The following is a 15,462-nucleotide window of genomic DNA, read 5'->3' as shown; positions in this document are numbered from 1 at the left end:
CAGATCTCATTCCTTGACAATTCCCTATTTGCATCTCCCTCTTCCCTCCTCTCCTCACTCGCCCATCGTCCTCGGGGGATCACAAGCGTACAGCTTCTTACCTGTCACGCTCATTTTGCCTGCTGCCCTCGCAGAGTCAACCGCTCCCTCTAACCCCCTTGTTCTCCTGCAAATAGACCCCTCCCATCACTACCCCTACCCCCTTTTTCACCATCATGGCAGTTGGTCCTGCAAGTTCCGTTCGGGGAATCACTACTAGAAGGGGTTACTGAGTGACTCGCCGGGAACAGCAGTGACCCGGCGCAGGCGGGCCCCGGCCCGGAACGCTGGATTGATTCACTCATCCCCACTCATCCCCACCTAGCACGGATCGCCGCAATGCAGTGCTGGCCGTATTGGCGAAAACAATGGCGATGGCACGATAATTACGAGAAAAGGAGAAGATGTTGAGGGGAAAGAAGGGAAATTTGAAGGGCACAACAGGCTCAGGGAGGCAGGAAGGCAGTGAGGGAATGAAACAGTGATGGGAGGATAAGAGAGAAACCTGGGCTGGAATGGGATGACAGATAGGCAGAAAGTACGAGACAAGGAGAGTCTGGTTGGATGATATCCTAGTGTTCATGCATCCTCCACACCAACATGCTCACTGAAGCTCACATGCAGATACTCGAAGCTTCTCGCCGCATCTTCATTTGTCAGGGACGTCGCTCATTGTTCGTACCATTTCAGTTCCCAGCAGGCGGTGGACGCATAGAGCCGTTCAGCCCCTCGCTCTGATTTGCTTGGCTCTTGTCCTTGGAAGCGTCCGCGTGCTCGCAGCCATCATGGGAAGCGACGATGCAGAGATGATCACAGGAAGGAGCGTGAACTTCTTCCAGACATGCAAACTGCCAGCCCCTGTGAAGGTGACGCCTTCGTACCTCGGTTAGCATCCTCAGGTTCTTCTGTTGTGTATGTAAGCTTCCTCGCTGCAGGATCACGGATCTGTGCTCAGTCGAGTCGCCATGCCTTCATTGCGTGAGAGCCTCCAAACTTGTGTGTGACGCACGGCTGACTTGCAAGCTAGTTCTGGTAAAGAGATCTACCAGTTGAGCGTGCGAAGGGATGAAACTGAAGCCATGAATGGCGAGAGCGAGTTCTCGTTCTCAACATGCACACCTTTAAACTCTGTAGAAGCTCGTCAAGTACAGGCTAAGAAGCAGAACACATACTCTGGCATGGAGATCTGCAGTGTTCGAGGAATTAAAGACGGTGAAAGCAGCTTCCGCATGGCATCAATCGACATGGCGGGGGGGATCTGCTTGTACTCCTTCCGCAACTGTGGTGCGAACCACACCCGAAGTGGCTTCTTCCTTGTCCTCACTTTCAGCAGGAGAACATTTCGCGGAACAAGAAGACCCCCCGGTAGACTTCATTCAAGGGCATGGCTTCTGTGTATCTGCCATCGGTGGGGAGACAACGCTTTGTAACTATTCGACAGGACGGGGAGGGAGGATGGGGCGGAGTGGACTTTAGCCCGTGTGGCAGTCAACTGGCTGCTGCAAGGAATTTCCAGAAATCCGTCTGCATTTACGTGAGTTCCCCATGCAATAGGCGCTGCTGAGCTTGAAACCTTCAGGACCTCAACACCGGGAAGGAGACGAGGAAGATGTAGAAGCATCGTGACTGAACAACCTTGTTCGTGACGATGGTGACACAGAAACCTCGCGCTGATGCCATACAGCATGACGTGGGTTGGCAATGGAAGAACAGACAAGATGGTGAGCGGTGCTGGGAAGGTCAGCTGCTCACGTGCTGCTGTGCAGGCTGGATCAGGTCTGCTCGCCTTGACGGAGTTCAACTTCCTTTCCCTGTGGGATCCGCGGGTTGGAGGTCGAAGCGCATGTGTCGCAAGAGTGTCGCCATGCAACTCCTTGCTGCTCACGACGGCATGGGGTGACTTGTCAATTTACCTCGTTCCATGGCTGACTGATAGAGCTCGTCAGGGGAAGGGATTGTAGGCTGTGCAGGGATGGATAGGAGCGTTTATGTGTACGATGCCAGGAAGTGGAATGTCTGCGGCCGGTAAAGGAGAGAGTGAGGATATCGGAGATGCATTTGACCATCCCCATGCATGTAGAGCCATGTCAGTCACCAAGTCAGACATCATGAAATTGTCGTTCTCGTCGGTCAACAGCAAGATTTTCTACGCTTTCGGTGTTGATTCGCAGGTGATACAGGCAGCACATCTTGCTTTCTATCTGACGGATCTGCAGCTCATCGCAGGGCAATGGGAAGAGGCAGGAGGCTCGTCCAACGTTGCCATTCGTTTCCTCCCCATCCTTGTCTGATCGTTTGCGACCGCAGGCCAAGGCAGTGCAAGAGGATGTTCCTGTCACTGTGAGCACCGGGGGGCACAAGGGAACGCACGTGGTCACGGGCGGGTCGTTGAGGAAGGTAGGGGACTTGATGGGCTGCATGGAAGGGATGACGAGTCGGCCAGGTTTTTGAGTTCAGAGCTGGTGGGAGGTGGATAGCAGCCCAGAAACTCGACGACGAGGATTTGTTCTGGGGGGTTTGCGATCAACAAGTGCTTTACTCCTCTGCAAAGTTCGACGTGGCCTCGGGAGCCTCCAGGAAACGAAAGATTGAGGATGATGACAAGGAAGATTAAAGAGAATTTCGCAACATCACTGGTAGTCCTAGATTCGATGATTCCAACACTAGCCACCCTGAATGCAGCCCCGAGTCGCCCGCTCAGTCTGCGATGTATTCATAGTGCGGATTGTAGTCACAACCTCTTGTGAGCAGCCTTGGAATGTGACAGGACAGCCGCTATTGCTTGCTCGCAGTGAAGAGATTTCAGGAAAGCATGTGCTCTAAGTATTCGACATGCTCTCTAGCCTTCGTATTCTGCCGTCCAGACTGTCGGGACAGTCAGTAACTTCTTCACCATGAGAGCATCGGACGAGAGCTTACTCGAGGAATGTGCGAGAGAGGACGGCAGAAGCATCGTTGTAGACCTCCAGGAAGCGCGACAAAGCTTCTTCGTTCCTTCGCGCTGCCTCGTACTGCAGCAGGGCGTGAGTTCTGCATCCTGTGCATGTCAGTCGTCGTTGCCTGTCTCTTAACATCCTTCAGGGCCTGGTAAACTTCTTCTCTCAACAGACAGACATCTTGTCATCTTGTCACTAGCAGCCTGTCCACAAGGATTCGGGAACCTCGTATCTTGTCCGAGTCAAGGTGCCGCTGTAGTCTCTCGATCAGCTCCAGCTGTCGAGCCATCTGCATCATGCTCTCACGCCTGTCACAATGTGAGAGGACGGTCAGAGATCATCAGCAGCTGCATCCGCACCTAGCGAGGAGAACCTCCTGCAGGGCCCCAGCATCTTGGGGCCATGCGTCCCCTCGGTTCGCGGCTGCTCGGTGAGTCAGAGGAGCGCAACGATCATCGCACGGACAACCATCAAGCAGCTCCCTGGACGCATCCAGATGCTTCAGGCGCAAACAGACTGAGTTCACTTTCTCTGTCACTGTCTGATCTCCCCTTGTCTTCAGCGAGCTCTCCACTAGACCCTCCAAACGTTCAAGCCGACCTTCCAGCCCGGCGATCTGCACCAGCCTGTCAAGCCGACATGTTTCTCAACGACCTCTCCCAGCTCTCTCTGCTGCTGCTGTCTCCTCCCCCTCCTGCCCCTCCCTTCCCCGCACCTGCATCGCAATCACACTGTGAGCTACAATACTACCCTACCCCCTAACTTTCATCGGGAAAGGACCCCAGGTATCAACCCCCTATGATCTTGACCTCTCTTGATGAGCAAAGATGAGCACATGCTCGCTTGTTTACATCAAGATCTCTCCCTCCCTCTCCTCACAGAGTCACCATACTGCTGGTCAGATAGCTCTCTTCCTCCCCCCCTCACCATAGCGCTGGTCAGATAGCTCTCTTCCTCCCCCCCTCACCATAGCGCTGGTCAGATAGCTCTCTTCCTCCCCCCCTCACCATAGCGCTGGTCAGATAGCTCTCTTCCTCCCCCCCTCACCATAGCGCTGGTCAGATAGCTCTCTTCCTCCCCCCCTCACCATAGCGCTGGTCAGATAGCTCTCTTCCCCACCATAGCGCTGGTATGCTAGATCTCCCGCACTTCATATCTTGCCCTTGACATCTCATCCCTGGATTCCGTACGCTGCCTGCTCGCTTTCGAAGCTCATTTGGCATACTTGACAGCTCTCAGATCTTTCGATCGTAACTTCGTTCGTCCGACCACCAACTTCCATGTCGGTTTACTGCTCGGAATCAAATTTCCTTGCTCTGGTCACTGGCAGTCTCACATCAAGTAAACCTAGCAGTCTTTTCGTCTCACTCTTACTGGTTAACCTTCACGCCTCTTGCTTCCACCCTCTCTTCCTGCATCATACTGTCCTCGCCTCTTCAAACTGATTTGATCATGCCACATGGCTGTCTATCGGCTTTTCAGAACATCTCGTCCTTTCATCATTCAGGATCAGCTAGTGTCAGATCCGATCGAGATGTTTGGGAAAAACTCGTTTTCTTGACTGATTCCGATCGGTCTGGGTGATTCAGTATGGTAAGTTTTTATCTTTACAAGCGCCAAACTCTCAAACGTAGTCACACTATCCTTTGACAACATAGGCAATGCTCACATCTCAACAAACTTGTCACAATCTACACAGAAAGGAGGGGAGGCTTCGATCCAATTATCATTCATCCTCTCATGTTTCCCTTTCTCTTCTACAGTTGCAGCTCCTCCCCGTTGCACCCTATGATTCTCGCATGCCTCTCCACCAGCCGGATCGAGGCTTCCAACAACTAGCTGCTGTTGTCTCGTGGGTGTCTCGTGCTGAGCGTCGACCTCATCGCCGCTCTGCGTCCGCTTGCTCCCTGGCAGGGTGATGACCGGGGCCGGGTGTCTGGTGTCTGGGGCTGCGTCGGTGCGCACGCGAGCCGCGTCCATGAGGGGAGATATTGGTTGAGCTGAGCGTGACGATGGCGGTCAGAGGAGACCCAGGAGGAAGGGTCGAGGACAAGCTCCACGAGCTTCCTTCTTTCGCATCTCCTCCGGTTGTATCCTTCCTCTCCTCTTGTTCTACTGGCTCCCAGTTGCTCCTTGTCCTCGCGCGGCTCTGCCCTGTGCCCCTCCCATCCAAGTGCTGTAATCTGCTTCAGACCTCTTCGAATTTTGGTCCCTTATAAGGTTGGGGACCGTTTTCGTTCGACCACCCCTACCATCGACTTCTGATGAGGGGTACTAGGATAGGAGGATACTCCGAGGGGGTGTTAGTGCGACTGTAGAGATCGAAAGCTTTATGACTGTACGTGACAGTGACCAGTTAGGAACCTAGCGACTGTATTTTCTACGGTTTGGTTTGTGTACTTGCTGTCGCGGACCTCCAGGTCTTCCCACTGATGCTGATGTAACCTCGTTCGCCCATAGTGAGCTCGAGAGCAAATTCTCAGTTTTGAAGGCTGCCTCTCTCCTTTGAGGACGTGGGGTTTGAGTGGAGTGTAGTTGAGATGGTTGGTTGGGATTCCAATCCCACCATCCCTGCCCCAGCTATGATTTGTCCTCATCTACAAGAAACCCTTCCTAGTCCATCATATGAACAGAGATCCTCTCCCAATCAGCAAATCAATTGTTACAAATCAATCGTTATCTGCTTTTGATTGCTTGTTAATTTATTGCTTTTGACCATTTGTACAGCACATGGTTTCTTTCAAAAACCGTTGAACTGCATCTTCGCTAGTGGGGATCAAGACAAAAGTGTCATTCTTTACAAAACACTCTGAGCTTTCTTTCACTCTATCCAGACATCTTCACCTGGCCTACAGTTGCAGCTCCTCCCCGTTGCACCCTATGATTCTCGCATGCCTCTCCACCAGCCGGATCGAGGCTTCCAAACAAACTAGCTGCTGTTGTCTCGTGGGTGTCTCGTGCTGAGCGTCGGCCTCATCGCCGCTCTGCGCCCGATTGCTCCCTGGCAGGGTGATGACCGGGGCCGGGTGTCTGGCGTCTGGGGCTGCGTCGGTGCGCACGCGAGCCGCGTCCATGAGGGAGAGCTTGGTTGAGCTCAGCGTGAAGATGGGGAGGTCGAGAGAGGGCAGGAGAGCCTGGCCCGCTGCTGGAGGAGGAACAGTTGAGGGCAAGTTCCTCCTGCCTCTCCTCCTCTTGTTCCACTTGCTCGATCCTCTCACTGTCCCTGTCCTTCAAGTACTCGCCGGCTGCTACTCCGCAGGACAGCCTTCTAGGACTCGTAGGAGGGGATCCATGGTATAAATAGGTATCATTTATTACGGGGCACGGACGTGAGTACCCCCTCTCTTCATAGCTGACCGGTGGGTGAGGTACCGATATCGCACATATAAAACGTTTTTAAGTTTTAGTTACGGCGGTGCGGCACGACACCCCGGATTTTTTTGGATCCTTTTTTGTGTGTAAAACTATTGTAAAATGTTCGGGGAAGGCGCAGGACAATCGTCCTCCGATCGTGAAATATCAGACACATATAAACTGAAATCCCAGATCGAGCTGAGCCCGCCCCGCCTGTCATCCGACTGATGTCCGTTGAAATTGATGAGAAGAGAGATTCTTGACAAGCACATGTTGTGGTGCTCCCAGTTTGAGATGGACAGACGCGGGGGTAGTCGGAAGCATATCGGCAGCGGCGATGACGAAGCCGGGGAGCAGCTGGTACGGGGTGTTGTTGCTGTTAATACCTGGATTCATCGATGCGCAGGAATTCACAACAAAGAACATCTACCAGTCCAACCCGCTCGCGGGGGCGTCCAACACGCTGACGGTCAACGTCAGCACCAACTACGACCTGCTGGAGGGGTCGGTGGTGACGATATCAGGGCTGAGCAACGCCATCGCAGGGAGCTCGATCTCGCTGACGAGCGGGAGCAACGACGGGGGCGGGCTGTTCTGGGACGGGAGCTCGGCGCAGGGGACAGGGAGCTGGAGCGGGGGGACGCTGAAGCTGACGGTGTACACGGGGGCGACGATGGGAGCCGGGACGGAGTACGGCTTTTCGTTCGATGTGAGGAACCCGTCGGTAGCGCAGGCGGCGCCGTCGGTGAGCATCGCGGCGAGCGGGAACGTGTCGATCAGCGCCTCGGAGATGACGGCGTCCAACTCCAGCGCTGTCGGGGTCACGTACGGGGCGAGGGCGCTGTACGTGGTAGAGCCGAGCTTCACGAGCAAGAGCATCCAGCAGAGCTTGCCGGTGTCGGGGGCCAACAACACCCTCACCATCACGGTAGCGACAGACTGCGACATGAGCTCGGGGTCGCTGCTGACGGTCAGCGGCCTCACGGGCACGCAGACAGGAGACGGAGCGATCGAGGTGTCGGGCGGGTCAGGCGGGTGGGGCACGACGGGGAGCTGGAACCAGACGACGGGCACGCTGGTGCTCACAAGCACAGGGACCACGGCCGCGACGGAGTACACCCTGTCGATTGTGGTCGTCAACCCGGCGGTCAACACGACGTCTCCGACGGTGTACGTGTCGGCGACGATCGAGGCAGGGGTGTACGACGCGGGGATAGGCGAGAGCCAGATGTCGAAGCCCGGCACGTCGCTGTACGGGGTAGCGAGCGGGCGGGACCCGTTGACGGTGTTGGTACCGTCGTTCGAGGCCAAGACGATCCAGCAGAGCACGCCGGTAGCGGGGGCGACCAACGTCATCACGATGACGCTGACGGCCAACTACGACATGCAAGCGGGGTCTACGGTGACGGTGACAGGGCTGACGGGGTCGGCCACAGGGGACAACGCGGCGCTGCAAGTGACGAGCACCGGGGGCTTGCTAGGGGCGTCTGGGGCTTGGAGCCAGGGGACAGGGAGCCTGGTGCTGACGGCGGCGGGGAGCGGGACGGCAGCAGGGGTAGCGTGCGAGGTGTACTTCACGCTCACCAACCCCTCTAGCGACCAGTCCTCTCCGTCGGTCAGCGTGGCGGGGCAGATCTACTCCACGGCGGACGCAGGGGTAGTCGGAAGCATATCGGCAGCGGCGATGACGAAGCCGGGGAGCAGCTGGTACGGGGTGGCGTACGGGTACGACCCGCTGGAGGTGCTGGTACCTTTGTTCTCGCTCAAGAGCATCTACCAGTCCAACCCGCTCGCGGGGGCGTCCAACACGCTGACGGTCAACGTCAGCACCAACTACGACCTGCTGGAGGGGTCGGTGGTGACGATATCAGGGCTGAGCAACGCCATCGCAGGGAGCTCGATCTCGCTGACGAGCGGGAGCAACGACGGGGGCGGGCTGTTCTGGGACGGGAGCTCGGCGCAGGGGACAGGGAGCTGGAGCGGGGGGACGCTGAAGCTGACGGTGTACACGGGGGCGACGATGGGAGCCGGGACGGAGTACGGCTTTTCGTTCGATGTGAGGAACCCGTCGGTAGCGCAGGCGGCGCCGTCGGTGAGCATCGCGGCGAGCGGGAACGTGTCGATCAGCGCCTCGGAGATGACGGCGTCCAACTCCAGCGCTGTCGGGGTCACGTACGGGGCGAGGGCGCTGTACGTGGTAGAGCCGAGCTTCACGAGCAAGAGCATCCAGCAGAGCTCGCCGGTGTCGGGGGCCAACAACACCCTCACCATCACGGTAGCGACAGACTGCGACATGAGCTCGGGGTCGCTGCTGACGGTCAGCGGCCTCACGGGCACGCAGACAGGAGACGGAGCGATCGAGGTGTCGGGCGGGTCAGGCGGGTGGGGCACGACGGGGAGCTGGAACCAGACGACGGGCACGCTGGTGCTCACAAGCACAGGGACCACGGCCGCGACGGAGTACACCCTGTCGTTTGTGGTCGTCAACCCGGCGGTCAACACGACGTCTCCGACGGTGTACGTGTCGGCGACGATCGAGGCAGGGGTGTACGACGCGGGGATAGGCGAGAGCCAGATGTCGAAGCCCGGCACGTCGCTGTACGGGGTAGCGAGCGGGCGGGACCCGTTGACGGTGTTGGTACCGTCGTTCGAGGCCAAGACGATCCAGCAGAGCACGCCGGTAGCGGGGGCGACCAACGTCATCACGATGACGCTGACGGCCAACTACGACATGCAGGCGGGGTCTACGGTAACGGTGACAGGGCTGACGGGGTCGGCCACAGGGGACAACGCGGCGCTGCAAGTGACGAGCACCGGGGGCTTGCTAGGGGCGTCTGGGGCTTGGAGCCAGGGGACAGGGAGCCTGGTGCTGACGGCGGCGGGGAGCGGGACGGCAGCAGGGGTAGCGTGCGAGGTGTACTTCACGCTCACCAACCCCTCTAGCGACCAGTCCTCTCCGTCGGTCAGCGTGGCGGGGCAGATCTACTCCACGGCAGACGCGGGGGTAGTCGGAAGCATATCGGCAGCGGCGATGACGAAGCCGGGGAGCAGCTGGTACGGGGTGGCGTACGGGTACGACCCGCTGGAGGTGCTGGTACCTTTGTTCTCGCTCAAGAGCATCTACCAGTCCAACCCGCTCGCGGGGGCGTCCAACACGCTGACGGTCAACGTCAGCACCAACTACGACCTGCTGGAGGGGTCGGTGGTGACGATCTCAGGGCTGAGCAACGCCATCGCAGGGAGCTCGATCTCGCTGACGAGCGGGAGCAACGACGGGGGCGGGCTGTTCTGGGACGGGAGCTCGGCGCAGGGGACAGGGAGCTGGAGCGGGGGGACGCTGAAGCTGACGGTGTACACGGGGGCGACGATGGGAGCCGGGACGGAGTACGGCTTTTCGTTCGATGTGAGGAACCCGTCGGTAGCGCAGGCGGCGCCGTCGGTGAGCATCGCGGCGAGCGGGAACGTGTCGATCAGCGCCTCGGAGATGACGGCGTCCAACTCCAGCGCTGTCGGGGTCACGTACGGGGCGAGGGCGCTGTACGTGGTAGAGCCGAGCTTCACGAGCAAGAGCATCCAGCAGAGCTCGCCGGTGTCGGGGGCCAACAACACCCTCACCATCACGGTAGCGACAGACTGCGACATGAGCTCGGGGTCGCTGCTGACGGTCAGCGGCCTCACGGGCACGCAGACAGGAGACGGAGCGATCGAGGTGTCGGGCGGGTCAGGCGGGTGGGGCACGACGGGGAGCTGGAACCAGACGACGGGCACGCTGGTGCTCACAAGCACAGGGACCACGGCCGCGACGGAGTACACCCTGTCGTTTGTGGTCGTCAACCCGGCGGTCAACACGACGTCTCCGACGGTGTACGTGTCGGCGACGATCGAGGCAGGGGTGTACGACGCGGGGATAGGCGAGAGCCAGATGTCGAAGCCCGGCACGTCGCTGTACGGGGTAGCGAGCGGGCGGGACCCGTTGACGGTGTTGGTACCGTCGTTCGAGGCCAAGACGATCCAGCAGAGCACGCCGGTAGCGGGGGCGACCAACGTCATCACGATGACGCTGACGGCCAACTACGACATGCAAGCGGGGTCTACGGTGACGGTGACAGGGCTGACGGGGTCGGCCACAGGGGACAACGCGGCGCTGCAAGTGACGAGCACCGGGGGCTTGCTAGGGGCGTCTGGGGCTTGGAGCCAGGGGACAGGGAGCCTGGTGCTGACGGCGGCGGGGAGCGGGACGGCAGCAGGGGTAGCGTGCGAGGTGTACTTCACGCTCACCAACCCCTCTAGCGACCAGTCCTCTCCGTCGGTCAGCGTGGCGGGGCAGATCTACTCCACGGCAGACGCGGGGGTAGTCGGAAGCATATCGGCAGCGGCGATGACGAAGCCGGGGAGCAGCTGGTACGGGGTGGCGTACGGGTACGACCCGCTGGAGGTGCTGGTACCTTTGTTCTCGCTCAAGAGCATCTACCAGTCCAACCCGCTCGCGGGGGCGTCCAACACGCTGACGGTCAACGTCAGCACCAACTACGACCTGCTGGAGGGGTCGGTGGTGACGATCTCAGGGCTGAGCAACGCCATCGCAGGGAGCTCGATCTCGCTGACGAGCGGGAGCAACGACGGGGGCGGGCTGTTCTGGGACGGGAGCTCGGCGCAGGGGACAGGGAGCTGGAGCGGGGGGACGCTGAAGCTGACGGTGTACACGGGGGCGACGATGGGAGCCGGGACGGAGTACGGCTTTTCGTTCGATGTGAGGAACCCGTCGGTAGCGCAGGCGGCGCCGTCGGTGAGCATCGCGGCGAGCGGGAACGTGTCGATCAGCGCCTCGGAGATGACGGCGTCCAACTCCAGCGCTGTCGGGGTCACGTACGGGGCGAGGGCGCTGTACGTGGTAGAGCCGAGCTTCACGAGCAAGAGCATCCAGCAGAGCTCGCCGGTGTCGGGGGCCAACAACACCCTCACCATCACGGTAGCGACAGACTGCGACATGAGCTCGGGGTCGCTGCTGACGGTCAGCGGCCTCACGGGCACGCAGACAGGAGACGGAGCGATCGAGGTGTCGGGCGGGTCAGGCGGGTGGGGCACGACGGGGAGCTGGAACCAGACGACGGGCACGCTGGTGCTCACAAGCACAGGGACCACGGCCGCGACGGAGTACACCCTGTCGTTTGTGGTCGTCAACCCGGCGGTCAACACGACGTCTCCGACGGTGTACGTGTCGGCGACGATCGAGGCAGGGGTGTACGACGCGGGGATAGGCGAGAGCCAGATGTCGAAGCCCGGCACGTCGCTGTACGGGGTAGCGAGCGGGCGGGACCCGTTGACGGTGTTGGTACCGTCGTTCGAGGCCAAGACGATCCAGCAGAGCACGCCGGTAGCGGGGGCGACCAACGTCATCACGATGACGCTGACGGCCAACTACGACATGCAGGCGGGGTCTACGGTGACGGTGACAGGGCTGACGGGGTCGGCCACAGGGGACAACGCGGCGCTGCAAGTGACGAGCACCGGGGGCTTGCTAGGGGCGTCTGGGGCTTGGAGCCAGGGGACAGGGAGCCTGGTGCTGACGGCGGCGGGGAGCGGGACGGCAGCAGGGGTAGCGTGCGAGGTGTACTTCACGCTCACCAACCCCTCTAGCGACCAGTCCTCTCCGTCGGTCAGCGTGGCGGGGCAGATCTACTCCACGGCAGACGCGGGGGTAGTCGGAAGCATATCGGCAGCGGCGATGACGAAGCCGGGGAGCAGCTGGTACGGGGTGGCGTACGGGTACGACCCGCTGGAGGTGCTGGTACCTTTGTTCTCGCTCAAGAGCATCTACCAGTCCAACCCGCTCGCGGGGGCGTCCAACACGCTGACGGTCAACGTCAGCACCAACTACGACCTGCTGGAGGGGTCGGTGGTGACGATATCAGGGCTGAGCAACGCCATCGCAGGGAGCTCGATCTCGCTGACGAGCGGGAGCAACGACGGGGGCGGGCTGTTCTGGGACGGGAGCTCGGCGCAGGGGACAGGGAGCTGGAGCGGGGGGACGCTGAAGCTGACGGTGTACACGGGGGCGACGATGGGAGCCGGGACGGAGTACGGCTTTTCGTTCGATGTGAGGAACCCGTCGGTAGCGCAGGCGGCGCCGTCGGTGAGCATCGCGGCGAGCGGGAACGTGTCGATCAGCGCCTCGGAGATGACGGCGTCCAACTCCAGCGCTGTCGGGGTCACGTACGGGGCGAGGGCGCTGTACGTGGTAGAGCCGAGCTTCACGAGCAAGAGCATCCAGCAGAGCTCGCCGGTGTCGGGGGCCAACAACACCCTCACCATCACGGTAGCGACAGACTGCGACATGAGCTCGGGGTCGCTGCTGACGGTCAGCGGCCTCACGGGCACGCAGACAGGAGACGGAGCGATCGAGGTGTCGGGCGGGTCAGGCGGGTGGGGCACGACGGGGAGCTGGAACCAGACGACGGGCACGCTGGTGCTCACAAGCACAGGGACCACGGCCGCGACGGAGTACACCCTGTCGTTTGTGGTCGTCAACCCGGCGGTCAACACGACGTCTCCGACGGTGTACGTGTCGGCGACGATCGAGGCAGGGGTGTACGACGCGGGGATAGGCGAGAGCCAGATGTCGAAGCCCGGCACGTCGCTGTACGGGGTAGCGAGCGGGCGGGACCCGTTGACGGTGTTGGTACCGTCGTTCGAGGCCAAGACGATCCAGCAGAGCACGCCGGTAGCGGGGGCGACCAACGTCATCACGATGACGCTGACGGCCAACTACGACATGGAGGCGGGGTCTACGGTAACGGTGACAGGGCTGACGGGGTCGGCCACAGGGGACAACGCGGCGCTGCAAGTGACGAGCACCGGGGGCTTGCTAGGGGCGTCTGGGGCTTGGAGCCAGGGGACAGGGAGCCTGGTGCTGACGGCGGCGGGGAGCGGGACGGCAGCAGGGGTAGCGTGCGAGGTGTACTTCACGCTCACCAACCCCTCTAGCGACCAGTCCTCTCCGTCGGTCAGCGTGGCGGGGCAGATCTACTCCACGGCAGACGCGGGGGTAGTCGGAAGCATATCGGCAGCGGCGATGACGAAGCCGGGGAGCAGCTGGTACGGGGTGGCGTACGGGTACGACCCGCTGGAGGTGCTGGTACCTTTGTTCTCGCTCAAGAGCATCTACCAGTCCAACCCGCTCGCGGGGGCGTCCAACACGCTGACGGTCAACGTCAGCACCAACTACGACCTGCTGGAGGGGTCGGTGGTGACGATCTCAGGGCTGAGCAACGCCATCGCAGGGAGCTCGATCTCGCTGACGAGCGGGAGCAACGACGGGGGCGGGCTGTTCTGGGACGGGAGCTCGGCGCAGGGGACAGGGAGCTGGAGCGGGGGGACGCTGAAGCTGACGGTGTACACGGGGGCGACGATGGGAGCCGGGACGGAGTACGGCTTTTCGTTCGATGTGAGGAACCCGTCGGTAGCGCAGGCGGCGCCGTCGGTGAGCATCGCGGCGAGCGGGAACGTGTCGATCAGCGCCTCGGAGATGACGGCGTCCAACTCCAGCGCTGTCGGGGTCACGTACGGGGCGAGGGCGCTGTACGTGGTAGAGCCGAGCTTCACGAGCAAGAGCATCCAGCAGAGCTCGCCGGTGTCGGGGGCCAACAACACCCTCACCATCACGGTAGCGACAGACTGCGACATGAGCTCGGGGTCGCTGCTGACGGTCAGCGGCCTCACGGGCACGCAGACAGGAGACGGAGCGATCGAGGTGTCGGGCGGGTCAGGCGGGTGGGGCACGACGGGGAGCTGGAACCAGACGACGGGCACGCTGGTGCTCACAAGCACAGGGACCACGGCCGCGACGGAGTACACCCTGTCGTTTGTGGTCGTCAACCCGGCGGTCAACACGACGTCTCCGACGGTGTACGTGTCGGCGACGATCGAGGCAGGGGTGTACGACGCAGGGATAGGCGAGAGCCAGATGTCGAAGCCCGGCACGTCGCTGTACGGGGTAGCGAGCGGGCGGGACCCGTTGACGGTGTTGGTACCGTCGTTCGAGGCCAAGACGATCCAGCAGAGCACGCCGGTAGCGGGGGCGACCAACGTCATCACGATGACGCTGACGGCCAACTACAACATGCAGGCGGGGTCTACGGTAACGGTGACAGGGCTGACGGGGTCGGCCACAGGGGACAACGCAGCGCTGCAAGTGACGAGCACCGGGGGCTTGCTAGGGGCGTCTGGGGCTTGGAGCCAGGGGACAGGGAGCCTGGTGCTGACGGCGGCGGGGAGCGGGACGGCAGCAGGGGTAGCGTGCGAGGTGTACTTCACGCTCACCAACCCCTCTAGCGACCAGTCCTCTCCGTCGGTCAGCGTGGCGGGGCAGATCTACTCCACGGCAGACGCGGGGGTAGTCGGAAGCATATCGGCAGCGGCGATGACGAAGCCGGGGAGCAGCTGGTACGGGGTGGCGTACGGGTACGACCCGCTGGAGGTGCTGGTACCTTTGTTCTCGCTCAAGAGCATCTACCAGTCCAACCCGCTCGCGGGGGCGTCCAACACGCTGACGGTCAACGTCAGCACCAACTACGACCTGCTGGAGGGGTCGGTGGTGACGATCTCAGGGCTGAGCAACGCCATCGCAGGGAGCTCGATCTCGCTGACGAGCGTGAGCAACGACGGGGGCGGGCTGTTCTGGGACGGGAGCTCGGCGCAGGGGACAGGGAGCTGGAGCGGGGGGACGCTGAAGCTGACGGTGTACACGGGGGCGACGATGGGAGCCGGGACGGAGTACGGCTTTTCGTTTCAAGTTTTCAATCCTACCTTCTCACAGGAGACTCAGTCGGTTTCTGTTTCCGCCTCGTGGATTTTCAATATCTCAGAATCGTTTATGGATCCTAGTCTGTTCTCGATTCGTGGGGTATCAAATGCCTCTGGCCCGTTGTTCGTTATCGTTCCTCAACTTTGGCTTCGACAGATTGGGCAAACAGTCCCTCTCATCAATGCCTTCAATGTGTTACATGTTACTCTTGCCTCAAATGTAGACGTGTCCGGGGCTGATAATTTGACGTTGACAATTTTTGGTTTGCAAGGAATCTTGCCTTCTCCTGGTGATGTTCAAATTGATGTAAACAGTCCAACACCGAATGAT

The 15,462-nt window shown here is 60.5% G+C and overlaps 3 protein-coding genes across 3 annotated transcripts; 2 read left to right on the top strand and 1 right to left on the bottom strand.

Moving 5' to 3' along the window:
* Window positions 1–824: 824 nt before the first annotated feature.
* GUITHDRAFT_104810 (hypothetical protein) lies at window positions 825–2,653 on the top strand (the record flags this gene model as incomplete). Its single annotated transcript, XM_005836204.1, has 12 exons — window positions 825–924; window positions 975–1,017; window positions 1,067–1,323; window positions 1,373–1,434; window positions 1,481–1,573; window positions 1,619–1,650; window positions 1,700–1,760; window positions 1,806–1,935; window positions 1,986–2,064; window positions 2,120–2,210; window positions 2,347–2,436; window positions 2,483–2,653. The coding sequence occupies 12 exons, from the start codon at window positions 825–827 to the stop codon at window positions 2,651–2,653; spliced, it is 1,209 nt and encodes a 402-aa protein (XP_005836261.1).
* Window positions 2,654–2,858: 205 nt separating this feature from the next.
* On the bottom strand, window positions 2,859–3,696 carry GUITHDRAFT_104809 (hypothetical protein; the record flags this gene model as incomplete). Its single annotated transcript, XM_005836203.1, has 6 exons — window positions 2,859–2,904; window positions 2,959–3,050; window positions 3,172–3,283; window positions 3,335–3,398; window positions 3,444–3,591; window positions 3,691–3,696. 6 exons carry the CDS (start codon window positions 3,694–3,696, stop codon window positions 2,859–2,861), a joined length of 468 nt encoding a protein of 155 aa, XP_005836260.1.
* Window positions 3,697–6,938: 3,242 nt separating this feature from the next.
* GUITHDRAFT_59359 (hypothetical protein) lies at window positions 6,939–15,101 on the top strand (the record flags this gene model as incomplete). The annotated part of the gene is made up of 8 exons (XM_005836202.1): window positions 6,939–7,019; window positions 8,283–8,366; window positions 9,657–9,713; window positions 10,977–11,060; window positions 12,324–12,407; window positions 13,044–13,286; window positions 13,671–13,754; window positions 15,018–15,101. Coding segments are annotated over 8 exons (801 nt in total), but the record flags the coding sequence as incomplete, so codon positions are not given.
* Between the last annotated feature and the right edge of the window lie 361 nt (window positions 15,102–15,462).

The sequence above is a fragment of the Guillardia theta genome (genome assembly GCF_000315625.1).
Source record: "Guillardia theta CCMP2712 unplaced genomic scaffold GUITHscaffold_18, whole genome shotgun sequence".
Classification (NCBI taxonomy): domain Eukaryota; class Cryptophyceae; order Pyrenomonadales; family Geminigeraceae; genus Guillardia; species Guillardia theta.
The sequence above is the reverse complement of the archived record's forward strand: the minus strand, read 5'-3'. Positions and strand labels throughout refer to the sequence as shown.